This window comes from Cornus florida, unplaced genomic scaffold (genome assembly GCF_030987335.1).
Source record: "Cornus florida cultivar Cherokee Brave unplaced genomic scaffold, ASM3098733v1 CherokeeBrave_3.0.0_Hap2_Chr11, whole genome shotgun sequence".
NCBI lineage: Eukaryota > Viridiplantae > Streptophyta > Magnoliopsida > Cornales > Cornaceae > Cornus > Cornus florida.
The window spans coordinates 102,771,306-102,797,610 of NW_026775581.1; the positions used below are offsets into that span (position 1 = coordinate 102,771,306).

Here is a 26,305-nt window from a genome sequence, read left to right on the forward strand (position 1 = left end):
TACATATATATAGATTAGTTTTCCTTATATATATTTGGTTTACATATATATAGATTAGTTTTGCTTAAATAGATTAGTTTTCCTTATATATATTTGGTTTACATATATATAGATTAGTTTTCCTTTTTAAGCTATATATATTTGGTTTACATATATATAGATTAGTTTTCCTTTTTAAGCCATGTATATATATATATATGCGTAAATATATATTTTCAATATATATTTGAAAATTGAGGAGGGAATATTAAGAAAAAGTTAACTTTTATTGGATCTCGTTATTTAAGAAAAGTGTGTTAGCAATCACGTCGTTCAAGTAAAACGATTTTTAATATTATTTTTATTCCGTATTTTTTAAAGTGAGGAATATAATGCCCATTCCTCTTGTTGGAAAGTGGAATGATTTTGATGGAATGATCATTCTCGGAGAAATGTGGAGAATAGACCTTCTATCTTTAAAATTACTTTCCAAACAAAATAATGAAATTAAAAACATTTCATTTTACTTTATTTCATTTCATTTCCATCGACCAAACTTGCCCTTAGTATTACTAACGGAGTGAGTTTAAATCTACTAAATGAACCAAACAAATTGACCTTGACTTGTGCTCACATAAATAATTAAAAACTCGTTTAGCCTAAACTCATTTGCAAAATTTACTTTGTGCAAAAGTAGCATCAAAGATGAGTTGTGTCTCCATTCTTTTCTTAGTACACATATGCCCATATCTCTACATATGCGTTTGTGTATATATGTCAATTTATATGTGCGTGTGACGAAGCATAAGGACCTAGGGCATCATTTGTAATTGCGTGATTGAAACATTGTATGGATATCCATCCTTATCACAGGAGGAACAACCCCATTAGAGTTGTCTCATGCATAACGTGATCTTGTGGTGTCGGTGGGAGACTCCAACTATGCAATTATAATCTCACAAATTTTCTTCCACTCCTATTAAAAAAAAAAAAACAGAAAAGAAAAAAAAAGTGCATGTATAATAATAATATATATAAGAAAAAATTCATGTCGTCTTATGTTTATTTTGTCCTATTTTTATTCTGAATAGTAACTCTTTTGTTTTACCCTACAGGAGAATATATTTGTTTCGTCATGAAATCAAGCCACGCCTTAATTACGGGCCGATTTGCCAAACCAAATGCCTAATATTTATTTAATTAATTAATTATTATCATTACTTTTGTAAATCAAGACAAACAACTATCATAATGTTCTTGAAAAAATTGAACCTTCCACTTTTTATTTAGAAAGATGACAATAAACCACAGACTCAAAAAACAATGGTTTTTTTTTTTTTTTTCAGTGAGAATAATATTAAAATTTCATAGTATATGATAAATAAAAATATTACTAATATATAATACTAAAAATAAGATTGGCAATTCCCCCCTGAATATACTACTTCCCTGCCTGAAAATCCATATCTACTTAGTCCAAAAAAATTGTCATATCGATTTTTTTTTTTTTTAAATAAATAAAAAAAATGCTGATTGATCAAAAGAGTAGAGAAGTCAAATGGAACTATTTTCCACATTTTGTCTGCTTAGACCAATGAACATGTGGTTTTTAGCCCTTTCCTCTGACAATTCAAGCTTTATTTGAAAGATTTATAGTTAATTGCTTGAAAGCAGCGAAGAATTAATGGACAAATTTGAAAGATTTATAATTAATTGCTTGAAAGCAGCGAAGAATTAATGGACAAAGAATATGATGTTTTCTTTATATTCTTGTGCTAATATATATATATATATATATATATATATATATATATATGCACACACGCACTCTCTCTCTCTCACACACACACACATGTATATATTTCAACATTTTTCTGGTAAGTGTACAAAAAGCCAATTTATGTCAAAGTCTTACTGGTTCTTCAAGTTCAAAGATACACCCTCGGTCTCCAGATATTAAAGTTTCAACGGTCCCTATTATTTAAAACATATGCAAACTTCTAATCATTTTATTAGGAGTATTAAATTATTTTTATAAAACTGTTCCCATTTGACGCTTCCATTAAACCTTAAGCATCAAATTGTTTGCTTATATATATATATATATATATATATATATATATAAGCAAACAATGCACACATTTATTTTAATCTCACTTGACGCTTAAAACGTTCAATCTCTCCTTTGGGGAGAGGCCCTACCACATAGAGCATAAGCCCCCTGGTAAATTAACTGAATATATATATATATATATATATATATATATATACACTACTAATTTGATATATAACTGCATGGAAATTAGAATATAATCCAGTCCAAATGATTTGGTTATAAAGATCTTAGTTTTGATTCCCTTTTTCGAATGATTGAGCATTATCAATTGATTTTTCTTTTCTAGTGGGCTGGCGCAATCATTTCTATACCATTAATTGCATAAAAAGAATGCTAAACACCCAAACACTCTGGTCAATATTGTATTTAAAGGGGAAGGAGGATTAGAAAAAATAAATACTATCAAATTAAGGCATGCAAAATGACATATTTTCATCATCATTTTAGGATAGTTTTTTTTTTTTTTTTACAAGACAAGAATTGTTAGAAATTAAATTAGTAGATGCAGAGAGTCCAAACCTGACACTTCAAAATTCACTGAAAATACTAACCCACTCTAGACTATCGAGACATCTGCAATTATAGGATAGTGATATATGCACCATTCCCTATCAAACTCTAATTCAAAATTAACTAGTTAAAATAAATCCAAGTTAACAAATATTTCTTCTAATTTCTAACATAGATAGGCAATATTCTTATTAGGCCAATAGATATTTCTTAGGCTATCTATGTTAATGTTCGGTTGTATGGACCAAACTTTTCTTCAACTTCAATCTCAAAATTTCAATTTCATACAACAGTATTGAACCAGAATTTTTTCAAATTACATGAATTTTAATTTCAAAATTTTCTCTAATTTCACCAATTTTGTACAATCGAACATTGAATTAAAATTTTTTCCAATTTTAAAACATTTCAATTTCAATAAAATCTTCACGAGTACACTGTTTTTCTTCACTATATTTAGCAGTGAAATCAATATAATCATGGTATTCACCAATTTAGTGGTGAAATTTGATTGGTTATTCAAAGATAGACAAAATAAATTGATATTTTTTTAAAAAAAAAAAATTGTCTGCCAACGAAATATAGCTATTTATGTATGTAGGTATCATTCATGTGCCATGGGTCTTAGAGAAGTGAGACCTACTTAATAAATATGTTGAGAGACATGTATCTATACATGTTTGGCTACATGGTAAATGGAAAATCCTTCATTTGACTCATAACACAGAATGATAGAAAGAAGCCAAAGCCGTCGACAACAATGGTTTATTGTTAGGTATGCTATTGCCTGTCAGAATGAATCTTCCATGGTCATTTTGAGAACCTTGTGTCCATCCCACATACAGAAATTAAGAAAATTATATTACAGATTATTCACATATTGCGTGACACCCCATATGGTGGAACTCACGTGGGCTTATGTGACAAATAATCGGATTTTAAAATTGTTGATGCAAAATTTTTTGTGAGACGACGTTTATCTGCAAAACAATAGAGATTATATTACATCTATAATAGAAAAATAATTATGTATTCAATGTTTAGGAGTTTTTTCCTCATACCTATTTTAATGGCTCGATGCTCTTTTTATGGTTGTCGATTAAAATCCGATTGGTTCAACTGATACCGATGGTTAAAATCTCCCTTATCATTAACGGAGTTAGTTGAGCAAATGTTAACGGTTGAGATTTGTTCCATCATCAATAATAGATTTTATTTATTGAATCGAACGACATCATTATTCTCACCAAATTAATAAGAACTTGTGACTGGTCAACATAGGGTTATTTTTTTCCATCAGAAATTAAATACAATGTCATTGTTTTTTTGCTGGGTATGTATTGTTCAGATGAGGAAATGGAAAATTTGTTAATTACTTTAGTGGATGAAAAATGTTGTAATTTGTAGCTGGAGTGTGAAGTTTTGAAGGACAAGTAAGTGGTTGTGGGATTCTTGGTGTATATGTACTATATATCATCTTATAATTACTAACCTAATGTTTTGTTTATTATATTTAAGAGAGCGACATAATATTTAATGGCACATGTGTTTTGTTGGAAATCAGCGTCCACGATGGGCAAGTGAAAACATCAGTATCTATCGATGTGTGCATGTAAAGCTATGCACAGAGACATATATACAAATACTGTACTTAAAAATGTCACACCTTATTAATAAAAGTGGGTGTGATGTGTTTCAAATAAGTCAATCTATGTCATTATCTTGAAAATTTTCATTTATACTCATGTTATGTTTGACATTATTGAATTGATATTTTAAATTTAAAATTAAAAAAGATTTAGTACAAAAATTTAATAAAATTTATTTTAATTCTAAACTCAAGATACTGATTCAGTACTTCAAAATATAAAATTAAATCAATCAAGATAGGTGTTTATCACGGATAGTTTTGGACTCTTAATAACCTTATATGTAGCTGGGGGTTGAAGTTTAGTTGAGATTTGAGGGTTGAAATTTTCATAGATTATATTTTAAGATTTGTCACTAAATTATAATATTAATGTTTTTTGAGGGTTGTTACCTGCAGTTGAAAATTTTGTTTTCATTCCCCCAAAGTAATGCTTTCATTTTGTTAGTTTTTTACGGTCAAGGTATTGGATTTGGGACATCCTAACCACCTGTAATATTTGCCAAGTTTACAAAGTATTTATTTTATTTTATTTATTTATTTGTAGGTTGATCTGGTTCTCGAATTGAACACTTAAATATCGGAAAAAGGGCCATAAAATGTTTCTTATCTAAAATTGATTCCAATACAAAAAGTACATATAATCACATGGTGAGGACAATGTATTATTCAATGTATATATATATAAAATATTATATGATTTCGACGATGTTAGCTCAATGGTAGAAGTGGGGAGACAAATAAACCTAGTCGCTGTCTATTGATTAACATATTATTTTGTAATATTTTTTTTTTGTGATTTATCTCTTAAAATGAAGAATCTATATTTGTCATGGTTTATTGATTTTTTTATTTTTTATTTTTATGTTGCCTCTCTTAAATTGAATATCTGGCTCCACCATTTCTCTTGGGAGGTGAAGAATTCAAGTTTTGCAGTATAAATTTAACTAGTTGTAAAAAAAAAAAATAAGAGAATTTTTTTACTATTGGAACGATTAAACACATGTTTTGATATTTAGTAGCAATGTTAAAAATATGAAAGTGGAGTATTAGATGTTCTTTTTGGATTGCTACTCTTATTATTATTATTATTATTATTATTTTCAAAAGGCAGTGCTACTTTTATCTTTTTATTCAATTATTTATTACCATTTTCCTTATTCGCATAAAAGAGTTGGTCAAATGAATTTTCCGTCTTAATTTTTTTCTATTACCATGTTTAGATTGTAAAATCCTTTTTAGTCACTTTTAGTCTCTCTTATTTCTATGAAAAATATTTTAAAAATAATTTTCTTCAATTTTAATGGTACATAGGTCTCCATTATAATGTATTAAATAACATATGAGTTTACTCTCTTTTATTTTCATTCTCATTTCTCTTGTTTCCTTTTCTAAACTCCACTCTGCTGCATACAGCGTAGATGAGCTTGTTCAATTAAAAGAAGGGATCATCAATTCTTCTTTGAGATGATATATTTTATACTCCGTATTTATTATATATATTTCATATGGATAAAAAACCATTGCTCTCATTTTTTTTTTTAAATTTTTTAAATTAGAGTATTGTAGTAGTATACCAAAAAAAACCTATATATTTTCCTTTTTCGAGATGATATATTTTTATATTATATATTCCATATCTATTTTTTTTAAAAACCTATACTTTCCTTAATTGTTTTTAAATTAGCTGGTAACAGTCTTGGCTTTACCAAAACAACCTATATATTTCCTTTTTTTTCTAATTGGCTGGTAAAAGTCCAAATACCGAAAAATATTATTATTATATGGTAATAATTTATCCTGTAATAAAAAAAAAACTACATGATAGAGAAGAACCGCCACCAATCTAGCTCATATACCCGAGAAGATGACGGCCAGGTTGGGATTGGGATCGGCATTGTCTGCGGCTATTCTTTTTAATCTATTAAATTGTCCCTTTTTTTAATTATTATTATTATTATTCTAACTAATTCAACTTAGCTTATATTAATCCTTTGATCCATCATTATTAACTCATCTTCTGTCATTTCTGCAGCCACTCAGTTCATAATTCCAAAACCCTGTATCAGAGTGATCTTTATTATCACTTTATTGCTTTATTCTTTTTCTGTTAATCATTATTGATTTTTTTATTTTTTATTTTTTACTAGTTTGAATCTATCCAATCCACCCCATGGTAATATGTAGAAAGTTAAAATGTGGGTTGTGATTGTTTGTTTGGAATTTTATGACTACATGCCCAAATGATTAGGGCTTTGCCTTTCCCTATATTGGTAATTTCCCTTGTTGGGGGTAGCTTGTAGAGCCTTTTGGTAGTAGGAAGAGAGAACCCCACACACTCCTCTCCTCTTTGGCTTTCCCTTTCCTGCATTTTAGTGAGGAGTGCACGAGCGAATTTTTTTTATTTTTATTTTTATTTTTTATTTATTTATTTGTGGTGGATCTGTTCTTTTAGTGGTTAGACATGAATTGGGTTTGAGTTTTGTTCATTTTTATATCTGGGTTTTGAAGTTCTCTTTGTTTTTTTTTGAGGTTTCTGTGTAGTGTGGTTCTGTTTTTATTTTATGTAAATGGTTTTGTGAGTTTGTTCATCTTGAGATCTGAGTTCTGAAGAACTGTGGGTTTTGCTCAAGTTGTTAGTTTTTGCTTGTTCAATTGAGTGTATTTGGGTTCTAATTTTGGTCATTTGTGAGTGAATTGAGTTCACTTGAGTGAAAACATGGCTCCAAGTACAAAATTTTACAAGTGGTGGACAAAGGACACAAGGAAGGGTACTCCAGTAGTAGTGACCATGGAGAACCCCAATTACTCTGTGCTAGAAATTGATGGCCCTGATGCGGCATTCCGTCCGGTGGACAAGGACCGGGGGAAGAATGCCAAACAAGTGACATGGGTTTTGCTTCTCAAGGCCCATCGAGCTGTCGGTTGCCTGGCGTGGCTCGGCAACGTGCTCTGGGCATTGCTTGGTGCCATCAAGAAAAGGTTGATATTTGGGGAAGGAGTGACAATGGAGAATGAAAAATCTGGCAGGGGAAGGTTATTGTTCAGAATCATTTTAGCATTCTTGGTGACTGCTTTGGCATTTCTGGCCTTTGAAGTGGTTGCCCATTTTAATGGTTGGCATTATTTCCAGAACCATAGTTTGCACATCCCACAAGCATTGGAGATTCAGGGATGGCTGCACACTGTATACATCGCTTGGTTGGACTTTCGCGCCGATTACATTGCACCTTCAATTCAAGCTCTATCAAGCTTTTGTGTTGTTCTCTTCCTAATTCAATCCGCCGACAGGCTCATACTTTGTCTAGGTTGCTTCTGGATCAAGTACAAGAAGATTAGGCCGAGAATTGAAGGGGATCCATTTAAGTCGGAGGATTTGGAAGGTTCAGGTTGTAACTATCCGATGGTTCTCGTTCAGATTCCAATGTGCAATGAGAGAGAGGTAATTATTCTAATGTTCCTTTTATATCAGTCATGTAAGAACTAATTGTAGCCCTTGTTTGTGTGTTTCTTCTTTTCTCGATTTGAATTTTAGTTTTAAATTCACTATTCATATATTGAGTACCCTTCTATCTAAAATAAATAGAATTGATGGTAGAATATGATATATTTGGTGTTTGGTGGTGCCATGACAATGCCAATAAGTTTTTCAACAATGGTGGACTGATGATGATGGCTTTTGAATTGACCCCTTTAGGTGTACGAACAGTCTATCTCAGCCGTCTGTCAACTTGATTGGCCAAAGGACCAGTTGTTGATTCAAATTCTCGACGACTCTGATGATGAGAACATTCAGTGGTTGATTAAGGGCGAGGTCTCCAAGTGGAGTCAGAGGGGTGTCAACATTATTTATCGGCATCGATTGGTTAGAACGGGTTATAAAGCTGGAAACCTTAAGTCTGCTATGAATTGTGATTATGTGAAGGCCTATGAATTTGTTGCAATCTTTGATGCTGATTTCCAACCACACACTGATTTCCTTAAGCAGACAATTCCACATTTTAAGGTAAAAAGAACACTTGCGCGGCCATTCTATATCAGTTCTTAAGCTTCTCTGTGTGTGAGGCTTGTTCTAGTCACTCATATGTTCACCTTGTATTGCAGGACAATCCTGAACTGGGATTAGTTCAGGCTAGATGGGCTTTTGTAAACAAGGACGAAAATTTGTTGACACGCCTCCAAAACATCAATTTGTGCTTTCACTTTGAGGTAGAGCAGCAGGTAAATGGAGTCTTCCTCAATTTCTTTGGTTTCAATGGGACTGCTGGTGTGTGGAGAATCAAAGCACTGGAAGAGTCTGGTGGCTGGCTTGAGAGGACAACTGTGGAGGATATGGACATAGCAGTTCGTGCTCATCTCAGTGGTTGGAAATTCATCTTCCTTAATGATGTGAAGGTAACCTAAGTTCTTGACAAATTTTTTTCTTCTCTTTCTGGCATTCCTGGCGTTCCTGAGATGTTGATGACAGACGACTTGAATTGAATAGACCTTGAAAACAACCAAAGGGTAGTAAGTCGAATTTGAGGGAAAAATTCAAGTATGGAAAAGTTTAAAATTAGTGAGGCTGATTTGGGAATTATGCCCAATGATTAGGACATTGATGAATAATTCACATATTAGCATGTGTTCTGTTACATAATGTCAGTGGGAAAGTTGGGTTCAATTCGATTTATCACTGAATATTTGGAGAACACTGAATGATGCCTTGCAGGTGCTTTGCGAAGTTCCCGAGTCTTATGAAGCTTACAGAAAACAGCAACATCGCTGGCATTCCGGTCCGATGCATCTCTTTCGTGTGTGCCTTCCAGCGGTCATTAAGTCTGAGGTTAGTCTCACTCTCACATTCAATCTTGCTTATATTTCTGTTGTTTAATTTCAATCATGTCATCTCTAAAATCACCTCTAAAATTTCACTTTGCTGTGATGTTGCAGATATCATTTTGGAAGAAAGCAAACTTGATATTTTTGTTCTTTCTCCTTAGGAAACTCATTCTCCCATTCTATTCTTTCACATTATTTTGCATTATTCTTCCTTTAACCATGTTTGTCCCTGAAGCCGAGCTACCTGCCTGGGTTATTTGTTACGTTCCCGTATGCATGTCATTCCTAAGTATACTTCCTGCACCAGGATCCTTCCCATTCATTGCCCCCTACCTTCTATTTGAGAACACAATGTCTGTGACCAAATTCAATGCCATGATATCTGGACTCTTCCAGCTGGGAAGCTCATATGAATGGGTTGTCACTAAAAAGGCCGGTCGATCATCAGAACCTGACCTAGTGGCTGCAGCAGAGAGGGAATCTAAAGCCATGAATCACCCACAACTTTATAGAGGTGCTTCTGATAGCGGACTCTCTGAGCTCAACAAACTGAAAGAACACCAAGAAACACCCACTAAACCTCCTGCGAAGAAAACAAACAAGATATATCGGAAAGAGCTTGCCCTAGCTTTCTTACTACTCACTGCAGCACTCAGGAGCCTTTTATCAGCTCAAGGAGTGCACTTCTACTACTTGCTATTTCAAGGTGTGTCTTTCCTCCTTGTGGGTCTTGACCTGATTGGCGAACAAATGAGCTAAAATGATCTGCAGGAAAAAAAAAGAAAGAAGTACATTGAAAAATGAGAGAAAGAAACAGCTAAACAAGGAAAATAGTGAACATCTCTAGTTGCAGCTGCAAATTTCATATTGGCATTCTCTAGTTGGGGTGTTCGATCGTTCCTTTGGCTTCGATGGTGCAGGTAGAAGCTAACAGTACGCCATTTGCAAATAAGAAGTTTTTTCTTACCACTTAAAATATTGCCCATAAAGAAATTTTTTTTCCCTCTTTATTGATTGCTTGCATTCCCTCGTGCAATAAATTTGTGGGTTATTTGTGACATAGGCCAATCTTCAATGTTGTTGCATCTTATTATCATAAATTTTCTTCTACTTCTTTGGTTCTTAAATTTATGATCATGATGTTTGCTATATAGATATATGTAATATCAGAGCCAACTATTCATTTTTTGTCTTTGTATTCTTGCTTGGGTGTGATTTGGATCTTATGTTGTCCATCTTGTTTTGTATTTAATCCCCAAAACTACACTGAATGTATAGCTATATATAAAGTTGCAGCAGTAAGTCTATTTTAATCTCTCTCTCTCTCTCTCACACACACACACACACACTAAGCTACCTATTTTCTATAAATTTATTATTCAATGCAAGAAGTGAATTGTGATTTGTGAATGCGTGTTCTAATGAAATTACATATTAAAAAGAACTAAAAATAGTGTCGGCAGGAAGTGGGAGTGAGGAGGATAAGCTAATGACCAGAGTGGACCGTGACCATCAGTGGTGACAGCACCATTCCTCACCCTACAACCTTGAGTCTTATTTGGTATGAATTACTTTGACCTTTGCTTTAATTTGAATCTGACCAAATTGGGCTTGTGACACTGATAGTTCTGGTATATTCAAACACTATTCCAACATAATTGTATGTATGTGGACCAAAGTGGTCAACACCCTCCAATATTCTATGGCATATCCTTTATACTTTTTGAACTTGCCAATTAATACCATTTTCTTACAGCATAATGTTTGATAATAGCAAAATGAATTGGGTTTAACTTCTTATCCCACTTATATTGACACCTTTTAAATTTGCTTAAAAGACAGATAAATATAATTTAGGTCACTTTTGGACAATGACACCTTAGGTTTGCAAATTTAAACAATGACACTCCAAATATGATGAGAGTACGTGTTTATCCTTTAACAACCCTTTGACCGTGTAAAATGACTGAAACAGCCTCAACTAATATACACCACCACTACTTACCCGTCACCACCACCGCAACCTCCACAGCCACCATCTTCTTCCCCGTTCCACTACCATCATACAAAGCCACACAAACTCAACACTTCAAAAATTACACACATATATCTATATATACATATGTACATACATACAAAAGCAGAGGTAGCCATTGAACCTGACCGAGTTCAACTCGGACCTCTGCCAGCACCGAGCTCAACTCGGACGGGTCAACCATTGAACCCTGTCGTATCACCACCGAACCAGACCATCTCCACTGGCCGTTCCTTTTTGCCGTGAACTGTTTTTGGTCAACGCCTTGCCCGCCGTTCAGTCCACCATCTGATCTGCCTTCCGTGCTCTCTGCAGCCAGCTACCCATCTCATCCGAGCATCCCCCTTCCTTGCCGGTAGCCACTCCAAAGCTATTTGCCATCGTTGCCATCACGCCGCCGCGCATCGCCATCGTCGCTGTCCCCTACAGTTCACGGCTGCCCATCTCATCCGAGCTTCCAAGGCTCGTTGGCGACCGTTCCAAAGTTCACTGCCCACCTCATCGTGGCTGAGTTCAGTCCACATTCCACAGCCGGACTCATCACAGAAATCCACATCGCCGAGCTTCCTCTTTGCTACCGGCCGATCTGTATCGCCGCCTCGTGGCTGTAGTGTTCCTTAAATTTCTCTTATGGGTTTGAAAGCTGTTGAAAGAGAGAGATGAGAGAGTAAAGTTGTGTATGAGGAATGAAAGAGAGAGATGAGATGAGAGGGTAGTTTGGTTATTTTAGGTGAGGATTAAAATATATCTCAGAGCACGTTAGACATTTCATGTCATTTAAGATTGTGTTTGGCTTCGTTTTTTTTTTTTAAAATAGGATATCATTATTCAAGTTTATAAATTTACAAATATTATTGTTTAAAAGCGACCTAAATTATATCTATTTGTCTTTTAAAAAAAACTTGCCATTGCAAATTACCCTATATTATATTAGTCCGAATCTTTTGCGTTAGTCACGATTATACATATGAGTGATTGTCACCGTCAACACACTCATTCTATTATAGAGGACAAAAATTTCTACTCCGTATTATAGAATATACAAATGGTCTGACTTGATTACAGGACACACGATTCTATTACAGAGGATAAAAATTTCTATTATAGAGGATACAATAGGATACAAATGGTCTTCTACTAGAAAGGATTAGGAATGATGTCAGAAGTAGATACTTCATTTAAGAGCCCTCTCTCATTATATATATATATATATATATATATATATATATATCCACATATATATAGTGATGGTAAAGTTGTGGTCGTGAATACGATGAGATCTAGAGTTTTGGAGTCGAAGTCACGCCCATTGCAATGCATGCTATGAGAAACCAAGTGTAAAACCAGTTGACAGGACAAGCTAACTACCTACCATTACTCTCACCCTCCTGTGGAGAGTGTACAAATAGTGTTTTTAAGAGTTTTGTACTATTTTCATGTGTCGGTTGTTGAATGCTGGAGAGCCGTATCAAGTTTGGACGATTACTCTGTGGGGATGGAATATCTTGGATGTTTGTTTGGGAGGAGAGAAAGTGACAAAAGTACTTAACCCTGTTTGGCTTTTATGAACGTTTAGCTTCCATCCATCCAATATTGAAACGGGTTTGTTAAGAAAAAGATATTACAGCCCCAAGTTAGGGGTGGCAAACCGCTGAGTTGGGTTGGAGTGTCCAATATGGATTGTGATTTATATTTAATTTATTTGTAATAGGTAAAATATGAGTTGAGTCAAAATGAATCGGATTAATCTGTCATAACCTATTAATCTGTTTTTAAAAATTTATATGCTATTATTTTGGATAATTTCATTATTATAGTGTTGGTTTTTTATATAGATAAAAGTTTGTAAAAATATGTATTGATAATTGTAAATCATTCAATTTATTTTGAAAATTCTTTAAATTTGTATTATTTTATTTTTTTTTATAATTATAAATTCTCACTGCATATATGTTGTGACTGTAATAGAACAATACCACAGTACTACAAAGAATTTTAGAGAGAGAAAAAGGATGATGCAGAGTGAATATTAGAGAGAGTGGGAGAGAGAGAATTTGAGATCGTGTTAGAGAAATTTAGAGAGGAAGAAGAGATAAATTTGAGTCAAATAGAGGATGTGAAACTGTCTCTTATATAATAGGTGAAACATGGGTTGAATTCGGGTCACCCATTTTGACTTATATTTTAAAATGATTCACCCTTATCCATTTTAAAACGAACGGATATGGATTGGTTGGTATGTCATGACCCATTTTGCCATCCCTACGCTAGGGATGGCAACGGGGCGGGTTTGGAGCAGATTTCCCTAAATCCCGCCCCGCCCCTTTTAATTTTTGTCAAGTCCATGCCCGCCCCGAGACCCGCGACGGGTTGAATTTTGATATCCAACCCCGCCCCGTTAGGAAATACTGTGCCCCCGTGCCCGCCCCACTAACAAATTTTTTTCTCCCACTTTTTGAAACTTAAACTCCTACTATTTAAATATGCAAAGCCTAGGAATGACACAACATAAATAAAATTATGTATTCTAACAAAAATAAAAAAAATAACATGCACATAACATAATTCAAAGAACATAATAAACAAAAATAAAAGTTTAATACAACCAAATCACAAGAAGTTCTAAGCTCCAACTTCCACCATAACCAAAACAAAAGCAAATTTAATACCAAGTTTACATCCCAAATTAGGATTGTAAGAGATGGGTTGGGTAAGCCGCTAAAATAACTTATTAATATATATATATATTAAATATAGTTATATGCTGGGCGGGGCGGGGCGGGGCCCCTAGGATATGTATATTGAACCCTTACCCGCCCCGTGACCCTCGACGGGTACAAAATTTGTATCCATGTCCGTCCCAACGGTATAATACGTGTTCCCATATCCGTTATTAACGGGGCGGAATGGGCGGGGCCCCGGCGGGGCGGTAAAAATTGACATCCCTACCCTACGCAGTATGTGTTCGTTCGAATCTGTTACACCGCGATTGACTACAAACCATACATCACATATATGAATCTGAATCAAATCATAAATGTTGAGATAGTTGCCACGTGGTACCTTTTTTGGCCCAATAGAAAATAATTATGTTGGCATGGAGGATGATTCACACCTGTGTATAAATTCACCTCCCCCTTTCCTAACAATGAAAATGAATATGTTGTGAAAAACCCTAAAAAGAAGACTTGGAAAGAAGAAGTATTTTTGAGTACTCCAATAAAATCAATGAAACTTCAAACATGCTTGCTTTTTTAGTCAATGCGAGCTTCAAAGTAGCTTTGGTTCCATCATTACTTTTTCTTTTCATGGACAACCCATACTGGAGACTCCAAACAGTTTTTCATAAGGTAATGATAGGCATCACAAAATTTATTTTATGTTGATCTAATTTCATTTTTTTTTACCAAATGGATTGAAAGTAAATCCCACGTTTCACAACCTTATAAATGTTGGAAACTTGGTGTTGATTAAGCAAATTTTGGGTTTTGGTCCAACCTATGGAAACGCATGCTGCCCAATACGGCTCGGGCTTGGGCCTTAAAATATTGGGCTTTGAGGACGTTGGGCTGTGACATGGTCCAGAATTCTTTAATTCTTCTGGAACCTGAATTAATTCAGATCAACCCATTAAAAAGGGTCGCACCAGTTCGGATTCGGACTGAACCACTGTGCCTATTTGCGGTTTGGGCACCAATTCGAATAAACAGAACTTCATTTTCAATTAGTTTTTTTGTTTTGTTTTTTTTTTTTAATTATATTTTTTTATCTTCAATTCGTACTTTAAAATCTGATTTCTATTTCTATTTTTATTCTCTTTCTTAATACTCAATCTTCATCTAAGGGTTACGCCAAAAAAAAAAGAAAAAAAAGAAAAAAAAAAATTCTACATGGGCTATTCTTTGAGTTCATATATCTGAATTTTGATCACTAATTACTTTGTTTTGAAGTGTGTTATCATTATAAAAAAAAAAATGTTCGATACTTTTAGTGGTTTTTTAATCACATATTTATGTATTTTATATATTTCAAAAAGCATAGTTGTCTAACTTATCTCAAATTTATACATTAAAATGTAACTTTTTCAAGAATAATATTATAATTTTATTGTAAACACTAAACACAGTTAAAAAATGAGAGAAATATTATGTCTAAATTAATTTAACTTAGTCCATAAATTGATATATTTACATCAACTGTCCTCCAAGGTTCCAACTCTCTGTCTCTCTCTCCCACCGCCTATGTGTTTCGAAAATGAGGGCAACGGCTTTCAACTATTGCAACCACCCATCGTTAACCTTCTCTTCCACTCCTTCTTCCCGCCAATTCTGCTTCCCTAATCAACCACCATGTCTAGGGTTCATAAGCTTCAAAGGTAAAGCAGAACACCATTTCGAACTATCCCCAATTCGTTGATCTCTCTCTTCTATTTATTATTCGTCTTCAATATATATACACATATGCAGGCCAGGAATTGTATATAGGGAAGCGCATACACTCAACTTTTGGAGCTATAAATGGAGGCAACAGAGCAACAACGATGTCGATTTTGTCATCATCATCGCCATGGAACGATAAACCCTACGAACTACTGCCCAGTGGGAAGAGAGCTTACTTGGACGAACAGGACGTTGTCACATTTCTGGATCCTTCCAAAGACCTCATCCCTTTGGACCCCACTTCGTATAATCCCGCTGCATATCTCTGGTAAGTTCTTTTATCTGTCTACACACACATTAAACATACATATATCTTTTATTTGATGTATTTTGTTCCAATGATTCTTTTGGTTGCTGAAAATTTGTGATAATTTATAACTGTTATACATAAACAAGAGCTGATTAATTTGTGAAAATTTGTCATTATACATATATATAGAAGAGCAGATTAATCTTAAAACTCATTTGGGTCTTTATTTATTTTTTGGTATATAACTATTTATTTATTTTAAAAATCTGTGGTCCTGCTTTAAATTTTATTTTTCTGATTAGGAAAAAAATTAAAGATATCCCAGAGGAAAGACGGTATCGATTGCTGCACTTGCTAAAACCCGGGTAATCTCTCACTTGAGCCTTTTAGCTTTGTATCTACTTTCTATCCGATAAATTCTATATTTTTAGTTGGTTCATACCAATTAATTATTTAGTTTCAATTGTTTATAAATTATGGATAGGTACGTTATATGGCATTGAGTATTCAATTTTTATCTTGTGTGTGGGTCTGTCTCTAGGTTTAGATTTATTAAGCCTGAAAATATCAGGACATCAATGCATAGTTAATTGTTTGAGTGCCTTTCTAAGTTTTTGGGTGATTTGATTAAAGCATTAATATGTTTGGAGATTTACCTGCCCAAAAAAAAAAAATTTTTGCAATGGATAATCTGCTCATTGTTGTATTTATCACTGTAACATGGGCGAGAGAAATAAAAGGTATCATACTGAATTTTTGGTGAAGTAGGAATGTTGTCTTCTTTTATTTTTGTCGAATGCTCCTGTTGGCTACATGGGTTATAATAGGCTGATCCTGTAAATATCTCATATCTATATCCATGTCTTGTTGTCTCCAACATGGCCACTGTGTAGTTCTTGAAGTATATATGTGACATAGCTGACACATCTAAGTTACAAGTATGATACTAGAAAAGGGAACGCTTCAGGTTGGAATTCCTGATATATCTTTTGTAAAAAAATAAAATAAATAAATAAATTGATGCAGGCTTATATCAAGAGCTTGGGAAATAGCTGGCACACGATATGAGGATCTTAATATAGCAAAGAAAAGTTCATCTAGCATTCTGCCTGATGGAGATGGTGTGACATTGCTTGAATTTTGGAATTGCAGAACAAGTGAAGGTAACTCATTGAAATTAAGCACTTATTATTAAGTTACAATTTGACTTTGGTAAGAAAGATTAATATATTCATGCTACAATAGAGTGCTCCATATTTTTGAATTGTGCTATATGCAAGATATAGAGCCTTGCAGAAGAAAGATCGTGAACTTTGCTGTCTTCTCAGATTAGTATGAGTTATAGGAACTGTGGTACTCCCTCAAAATAGTGTCCACTTTCCTTTTTGAGATGTTCCAGAACTCAACTTCTCCAAATTGTCGTTAAGTTTTGAAATTTTTTTCTCTTTCAAATTAATCTTGTAAAATTCAAATGGGCAGCACTTATTAGGAGATGGAGGTAATACATTTTTCTCTCCGAAGTGGTAAAAAATTTGTGGCACCTTTTAAGAAAGAGGTGTATCTGTTGATAAATTAAGATTTACCATGTATTGATTTACATAATTATACAATATATGCATCCCCAAAAGGAGAAAGAAATTTATGTTTCAGAAACGATTACAGTTTGAGTCCTCTCATGGAGTGGTATTTTTTGGGGATTCTAACCTTATGAAAAATTATGTCACATGAATATTAATTGACAAGAAATGTACAATCAACCTCAAATTTTCATTTCATTTTGTGGAGTTATTGGTGAGACTTGTTGTCAAGATGACACGAGTTAAGGGAATGTTGAACTAATCTCTACTTCTCACTTCTTTGTTATGAAAAAGTTAGTATGGAAGCTAAGTAACTAAGTTTTACTAGCTTCCCCAAAGAAGCTGGATTCACTATTGGGAAGAGAGTAATTACACAAACTCCACAGGATGATTGATGTTATGAGAAAACCTGGTAATGGGAACTGAGGTATCGATCAAGAAAAGGAGACAGTGAGTTGCCCAGTTTTAAAGTGGAAAATGGGAGAAAAGAGTTAAACTAAATCAGAAACTCATTGGCTTATAAAATCAGATTAACATAAGAAATACCCATCTACATCTTAATACATGTTTGATATGCATTTCTTTATTTCTCATGCATTGAATCTCTTAAAACTGATAGCTCCTAATCTTATATAAATGTTACTCTGTATGTTTGAGAATTGTAATATTTTACTTCCAGTACTTCCATTAATATCTTTAGTATGTCTAGTAAGGCATTAAAGTATTCAAAGCTTATGACATTTGAACATTGCAAAATAGGGCCGACGCCGATTGCTTGGATGGAGTTCTTCAAGAAGGTGAATTCTCCATTTTGGGGAAGTTTTTAAGCCATAGTTATATTTTTTTTTTTTGTTTTCCTCTGTTCAAATTTACACGACAAACTTAGTCTTATTCTTTTTACTTTTTGGCATTTGTCAGGCTATATTTCGTTGCAAGGATGGGAAGACATATGGACGATTAATTGGTAATGCCTTTTCTTTATCTTATTTTCATTTTTTGTCATACTATGTTCTGGACTGCTCATACCCTCATTTACATGAAAGTATTCATTTCTAGTCAATTTCTGCATCATTTCTGAACTTTGAATTAGGTTAGCCTTGGTTACATATGCTATTCTGGCGATATTTCTACCATGGGAGGTCCATCCGAATTCCACACCCTTGAGTCAGGACTTTCTTGGGAAAGACTAATTTAGAAAAAAGGCAACACCCAATGCTAGTTAGGCCAGTGAGGGTGCTGGGGTGGGGGGGGGGGGGGGGGGGACACTTCGATGTTATTTGTATGAAGTGACTGCCATAAGAGTCGAACACATGTTAAACTCAACAAGGTCTTCCCAACTATTCAAGGTTCAGCTACATGAATCTTGTTTCGTTATGCTGCTCTATCTAATGCCATATCCTGAGTTAAACATGTTATCATATATTTTCATATATTTTCTAATCGTCTCAACCCATGTTAGTTTTGTCTTCCCCTTCCCCTAGCGTTACCCTCAACAAGGAATACGTCACTTTATCTAACATGGCCAAATTATATTAGCTGGTTTTCGCTCATTTTATCTCCAATAAGTGATCCTTTCGCTCATTTTTCACTTTTTTTTTTCTCTTAGCTTTGACTTAATTTCTTCTTAGATTTCCACTTATCCTTTCAGCACCTTGAACAAAATCATTCATCCTTAGTAGCGGTAGTTCAGTAACTGATCTTTGTTATACATGAATAAACCATCTTAATGGAATTGTCTCATGTTTGCTTTACTATTTCTACCTCGAGCTTCTCAAAAGTTAATTTCTTTTCTACCTTTTCATGGTTTGTCTCCCATCATCTCTAGTGAAATAGAAGGAGATTCAAATGTCATGCTTTGACTGAAGATAGTTGATGTACTATAAAGGCATTATATCTTGCTACTGCTATTTAGGTAAGGCGTGAACATAATTCTTGGATATAATTCTCATAAATAGATAATTTTGCTAGTGGTTTGCTCAAATAAATTTAAAGACATGAAATGAAATGGTGCGTGCTACTGTTAGAATCTAGTAACTTTCTTAGAAGATGAGATTCTTGAAATATTACTATTAGAATATGAGATTCTTGAAATATTACTGTTAGAATCTAGTTATTTTCTTATATTTGAGATTCTTGAATTGATGATGTGGATCTTATAATGATTTCATGGTTATAACTAGGAGTCTAGGAGCTACATGGCAGGTAAATAGGTCTTACAGCTCTTTTAATTAGATTTTTAATTAGATTTTTATTTGCTCCTATCTTTTGTTTTCCAATTAATGTCCATTTTTAGATTATGTATAATGCAAAACTTCATGAAGCAAACTAGTTAAACACTATTTTTTTTTTTTTTAAGGTGGTTGTTTTGTTTTCTTCAATTTTTGTCTAATTATATATTTCAGTCTGAGTTACCTTAAAAAAGAAAAAGAAAGAATTATCGTGACATTGGTGCATTGCATTTGTGGTTTATGTCATTGCATGTATGCTAGACTATTTACTTTCTTGATTTGATACTTAATATTTTTTAACTCAATTAATTAGTAAATGTTTCTCTTTCTAACAAACTTAAAATTCTCAGGTGGATCTGTTACATCTGGATTTGCAAATTCATTTTGTCCATTGTATTTCATGGTGGGAAAAGTTAATGAAGTGATGTCAACAGAGCAGCCTTGTGATTTTGCATATGAATTTGGGGATGGACTCTTGGATCTCCAAGATTATCCTCAAGGTTTCCCTACACCAGGTGAGTAAGTTCTTAATACTATTTGATGCAACATGGTCAATTTGAGATACGGCTTATAGTATCTTATTGATTACCTATTTATGTTTACACGAATTGTCTGGACCTGTAGTTACATTATTGTAACTTACATCCCATTTTTTGCTGAAGCTTTTACTCCGATTTTTCTTATTCAAAATCTGATTTTTTTCTTTTTTTTTATATTTTATGCGGCTATGCTCAAGTGTCTGTATGCATTTAATCATTAGGTGCTTAACATTTCACTAGAAGTAATAAATCTTGTTAAAAATGTTGTGTCAATTAGTTTCAAGATTTGTTTAGTAGAAGTTCAAGAGAAGAACGGAGAAGGAGATTTAGGGAGAGATCTTGATTCTTCTCAGTAACCCAGTTTAATTTATATAAGAAGAGGTACTGCTACAGTGCCCATCCTAGTAAATCAGAACATGACTAGAGACTTTACTGCCTTGGAATACCTCATACAGCCAGTTCATATCTTCAAGGTTGTGCATCTATGTCACATACAAGTATATAACCAACTTGCCTGAACTGTTACCTAGAAGTCTTTTTCATTTGTTGAAGCAAACACATTGATTTGAAAAATCCCCTCAGCATAATATTCTACTCTAGATTTGATTAGACAAGAAAGCCTGAAGAGAAGTTAATAATTTTATAATGTCTCATAATTATATTGATTAGACTTGTTACGGCTGAGAGAGGGTGGTCCCTTATATTACTTCTAATAATTCGATTGTCTCAATACTATATTGATTAGACTTGTTACAGCAGAGAGAGGGTTGTGACCGTTGTCCCTTAATACAAGTTATAATGACTCTTGATTTCTCCTATAATGATCTTTACAATCCCCACTCAACATTATTATCATTTTACCACTTCCCTAAGCTAGCACTTAGTAGTTCCAAACTTTAATTGATACTTCAGTAGAAACAAAGATGAACTTTGACTTCATTAATAAAGAAGAGACATTTCAAGGCACCATTCTTTATTTCCCCACCCCCCTCCAAAAAAGAAAAAACCATTAATAACATTTTAACACTTCCCTAAGCTAACACTTGGCTGTTTAAAATCTTGTGTTCCATTAGTTACAGGATAGTGTTGGCATAGGTAGGTTACCTCATCCTGGAAATGCATTTATGGAACTTATAAGAAACCTGTCTTAAATTTTCTCATATAGGTGGTTGATACACATTTTCAGGGGCTTCCTGTGAAATTTGATATTAAAATGTGTCCCACCTAGTTCTTCAAATAGTATTGCTTGGGTGGTCAGTTCATGTCATTTGTATGCTGGGGTCAAACCATGTACTAATGTCTCAGAACCACCAAATTATTGTCGAAGAAAATGTCCTTCAGTGTCATGAACTCATGTCTGCAACAGCAGCGTCATGTTACTGTTGTGGAAAAATTCATTATGTTGCTCTGGTGTTCTTGGTTCAGTGTTGCCTATTGTTAATAGATTTATCACCACATTATGCAGTGAAACATCCATGGCCCTTCAGCGATCAGGTAGTTATATACGTTCGTCACGTCGGACCAGGAGTATTAGTAGGGCAAGCCTGGCAAGAAGGAGAAGCATTGGAAAAAGTGCCTCAAAAGTTGTGCGGTGAGATCTTAATGGTGAAAGATTATGCTGCTCTTGTTGAAAAATCAGTAGAAGAAACTTTTTGATGTTCTAAACTATGAGCTTTGTTCAAAGCCAGCTAATAAGAGTCATTCAGTCTTTTAGTGTTAGAATGGTGAAGAGTCTTTGTATGTCAAAATTTTAGTGTCAGCTTGCTGAAATTTTGTATGTCAAGTCACTGTTTGTTTGTTTGGATGTAAAATATATTTATTTATTTATTATTATTTTTTTGGTGTTTGGTTGTCGTAAAATATTTATGAAGGAAAAAGAATATTAAAACTTAATAAAAATAATTTACTCATCAATTTTTGATAAGTTATTTTACACGTTCTACTCAATAAATTCGACCTAAATTTTTGTCAAATATTGAAAAATAAATTTAAAAACAGTATTTTACCTGAAAAAGAAAAAGAAAAATCAAAAAAAAAATATTTTACCCGTTTTTTTACTATAAAAAAAATCATATTTTGTCTTTATCACTTTTTAAGCTTATTATTTATTTGAACAAAGAGAAGAGGTCAACGTTATTATGTATGAAGCATGAACATGGGGGACACAGCAAGATACACATATAACGAGATGGCAAAATCTTAAAAAATAAGTTAAAAGATTATATTTATGAAGATATGTATACAAATTAAAAATATATGTTCATCTCGTGGGGAAGAATAGGGTGTATAAAAATCGCTAAAGTGTGGGGCTGCATTAATTAAATCCAGTACATATGGGTGAATATTAATTGAAATCACAATATATGAGTGATTCTTTAAGGAGTGCAAAGGCTACTATATATCCTGAGGTGGGTGATATGGTGGAATACAATTATTTGATTAATACTGTATTATATTTTTATTTTTGGCTCTTTCAATATTTTAGTTCCCACAGTTTTTTTTGATAAATATATATATGGAGAAAATTTCTTGTTCACATGCCGTAATATCTACACTTTTTTTTTTTTTTTTTTTTTAAAGAAAATTTATTTTTCTTAATAATCCTAATATGATCTTAAACTTGAAAAAATGTATTATTAATTAACTAAGTGTCCTGAAATAACTAAAAATTACATTATTAACTATGATATTAATTTTTATTTAATTAGTAATTATAGAATCAGATTATTGTAATGTTGACCATGCAGTCAAATAGCTTCTGAAATTAATCAAAATTTGAGTTAAATGAATAAACTAAATGAATACTAGGTCAACATGGCACATGTTTATGCTAGAAAACAAAAATTTCTTGTTCAATATTTTAGTCCCCACAGTTTTTTTTGATAAATATATATATGGAGAAAATTTCTTGTTCACATGCCGTAATATCTACACTTTTTTTTTTTTTTTTTTTAAAGAAAATTTATTTTTCTTAATAATCCTAATATGATCTTAAACTTGAAAAAATGTATTATTAATTAACTAAGTGTCCTGAAATAACTAAAAATTACATTATTAACTATGATATTAATTTTTATTTAATTAGTAATTATAGAATCAGATTATTGTAATGTTGACCATGCAGTCAAATAGCTTCTGAAATTAATCAAAATTTGAGTTAAATGAATAAACTAAATGAATACTAGGTCAACATGGCACATGTTTATGCTAGAAAACAAAAATTTCTTGTTCAATATTTTAGTCCCCACAGTTTTTTTTGATAAATATATATATGGAGAAAATTTCTTGTTCACATGCCGTAATATCTACACTTTTTTTTTTTTTTAAAGAAAATTTATTTTTCTTAATAATCCTAATATGATCTTAAACTTGAAAAAATGTATTATTAATTAACTAAGTGTCCTGAAATAACTAAAAATTACATTATTAACTATGATATTAATTTTTATTTAATTAGTAATTATAGAATCAGATTATTGTAATGTTGACCATGCAGTCAAATAGCTTCTGCAATTAATCAAAATTTGAGTTAAATGAATAAACTAAATGAATACTAGGTCAACATGGCACATGTTTATGCTAGAAAACAAAAATTCTACAAGGAGATTCATGCTATTTGAAATGAATAAACTACATGAATAAACAAAATTTAAGTTAAATGAATAATAGGTCAACACGGCACATGTTTCTGCTAGAAAACAAAAAAATTCTACAAGGAGATTCATGCTTCATGCTTCATGTTATTTCAAATGCTAATTTGAAAAACTAATTTTTGTAGAGTTTAATTTTTAATTTTTATTTATTTTTATTATGGTAATAGAAAGTGTATTTCCAAATGGCGAGTCTACCTAAATTTTAATTATGTTTATAAGTTTAAGGCAACAGGTAAATTAAGAATATTAAAAAAATAACACATTAAATTTAATTTGGGACAGTCAAAGAAGGCCGGACAAGTTTTGTACAGGCCGGAATGAGTATATAAATACACACATATACACACAACTCATAAACCACCCTCCCATTCCCATACAACATAAACAAAGAAGTGCATACATATTCAACATGGTTATGGCTTCTGCATCACCACCCCATGTAGTCATCTTCCCTTACATGGCTGTAGGGCACACCCTGCCATTACTAGACCTCTCCAAGGCTCTTTCGCGCCACGGCCTCAAAATCACCATCATCACCACCCCATCAAACGCCCCATGTATCCACTCAATGGTCTCAAACGATCCACAAATCTCTTTGTCCATAATTCCATTTCCGAGAGTAGAAGAGTTACCCGAAGGTTGCGAGAACACCGCTTGTCTTCCATCCATGGATCTTTTCGTGGCCTTTGCAAAAGCCACTAAAAAGCTCAAAGTGCCGTTTGAGGGTGTCCTCAAAGAGATGTCTGAAGCAGGGTGTCGCCCCATTTGCGTGATCTCGGACTTCTTCCTAGGCTGGACACTGGATTCATGCCGTTCCTTGGGCATTCCTCGTCTTGTTAGCCATGGAATGGGCTTGTTCTCTATGGCTGCTTCTAAAGCTGCCTGCGTGCGTGGCCCGTCCATAAGTGCTATGTTGGATTCTGATCCCGTACACTTTCCAGAATTGGAGATTCCATTCACCTTGACAAAGGCCGACTTACCAGACACACTCAAGACCGCCAACGGTGACGATCCGTGGCTGCAGCTCTTGGCAGAGGTGGGAGAAGCAGATGCCAACAGCTGGGGTATAATAGTCAATAGCTTCGAAGAGATTGAAGGTGAGTATGTAGCTGCTCTGGAGTCTTTTTACATGAAGGCGGCCAAGGCATGGTGTGTTGGTCCACTTCTACTTTTCAACGAGTTTGAAAAAAAAGAAAAGGATCAATGTTGTTCCAACATCAAGTGGCTTGACAAACAATTGGGTGCTGCTGTGATATATGTATCGTTTGGTACACAAGCACACGTGACAGATATGCAGATGGATGAGATTGCACTAGGACTGGAGATGGCAGGGCATCCGTTCCTATGGGTGATACGATCAACCACATGGAGCCCCCCGGACGGTTGGGCGGAGAGGGTGAAGGAGAGGGGATTGATCGTAAGGAATTGGGCGGAGCAGCGACGCATATTAGCTCACCCGTCAACGGGTGGGTTTTTGAGTCACTGTGGTTGGAACTCGGCGTTGGAGAGCTTGTCACTGGGGGTGCCACTATTGGCATGGTCAATGGGGGCAGAGCAGCAGCTGAATGCTAAGTTTGTGGCGGTGGGATTGGGAGTGGGGTTATTGATCCCACATGGAAGTGAGGGGGGAAGCATGACCGTTGGATGCGACGTGATTTGTAATGGAGTGAAGAAATTAATGAATGGAGGAGAAGGTAAGAAAGCCAGGGAGAGGGCACAAGCATTGCAGAAGATGGCAAGGCAAGCTGTAGAGAAAGGTGGATCGTCTGACAAGAAGTTGAATGAATTGATTAAGTCGCTAACACACAAATAGAAGAGCATGTAAAATCGAATTTCTACAGTTAGTCTAGTTATATTAATAAGGGAAACACATATTTGGAGAGACAGGGAGTGAGTGAGAACTTTTGAATCTAGAGCCATCAAATAAAATATGAAGAACTGAATAGTTGTGCAATAGCAGTTACAATGAGTCCAAGAGTAGTACAATGTATCTAGTGATTGTGTTATTTTCTGCTAATGATAAATTCTCCTTTTTCGATATATTGACTTTATACATGTTTATTTGATAATTGTACATGTAGAAGAGGATCATACCATACCAGTATGAGTTATATGGCTATAACATTTGAAATGTCGGTATTTAACTAGAGCGATTAATTTTCTTTCATAATCCTGAAACACAAAAACATCCCAGATTTCAATGACAAGAAGTCAATTTAACAAAGACATTCAGCTACACATTTGCGAAATTAGTAACTAAATTAAGCACTAACATGTATTGAGGAAATGGGGTGGCACTAAAATAAATAAATAACTACAAAGTAATCATCCCTTACGTTAATAACCTTTGACATTTTTGTGAAGAACATAAATGAAGCCAACATCATTTCTGAACTTTGAAAGCTACCCAAAACTATAAACGAAAGCTGAATAGTGATTACGTTAATAACCTTTGACATTTTTGTGAAGAACATAAATGAAGCCAACATCATTTCTGAACTTTGAAAGCT

The 26,305-nt window shown here is 33.8% G+C and overlaps 3 protein-coding genes across 3 annotated transcripts; all 3 read left to right on the plus strand.

Annotated features, from left to right (window-relative positions):
- Positions 1-6,543: 6,543 nt before the first annotated feature.
- LOC132283727 (probable xyloglucan glycosyltransferase 5) lies at positions 6,544-10,262 on the plus strand. The gene is made up of 5 exons (XM_059785736.1): positions 6,544-7,695; positions 7,951-8,259; positions 8,358-8,648; positions 8,965-9,078; positions 9,186-10,262. Exons 1-5 carry the CDS (start codon positions 6,973-6,975, stop codon positions 9,831-9,833), a joined length of 2,085 nt encoding a protein of 694 aa, XP_059641719.1. The 5' UTR covers positions 6,544-6,972; the 3' UTR covers positions 9,834-10,262.
- Positions 10,263-15,294: 5,032 nt separating this feature from the next.
- Positions 15,295-21,975, plus strand: LOC132284940 (uncharacterized). The gene is made up of 8 exons (XM_059787081.1): positions 15,295-15,484; positions 15,576-15,816; positions 16,101-16,163; positions 16,825-16,961; positions 18,135-18,172; positions 18,294-18,339; positions 19,954-20,118; positions 21,608-21,975. The coding sequence occupies exons 1-8, from the start codon at positions 15,364-15,366 to the stop codon at positions 21,796-21,798; spliced, it is 1,002 nt and encodes a 333-aa protein (XP_059643064.1). The 5' UTR covers positions 15,295-15,363; the 3' UTR covers positions 21,799-21,975.
- A 2,102-nt stretch (positions 21,976-24,077) lies between these two features.
- LOC132285998 (probable UDP-glucosyl transferase 73B6) lies at positions 24,078-25,833 on the plus strand. The gene has a single exon (XM_059788249.1). The coding sequence runs from the start codon at positions 24,205-24,207 to the stop codon at positions 25,606-25,608; it is 1,404 nt and encodes a 467-aa protein (XP_059644232.1). The 5' UTR covers positions 24,078-24,204; the 3' UTR covers positions 25,609-25,833.
- Positions 25,834-26,305: the final 472 nt, after the last annotated feature.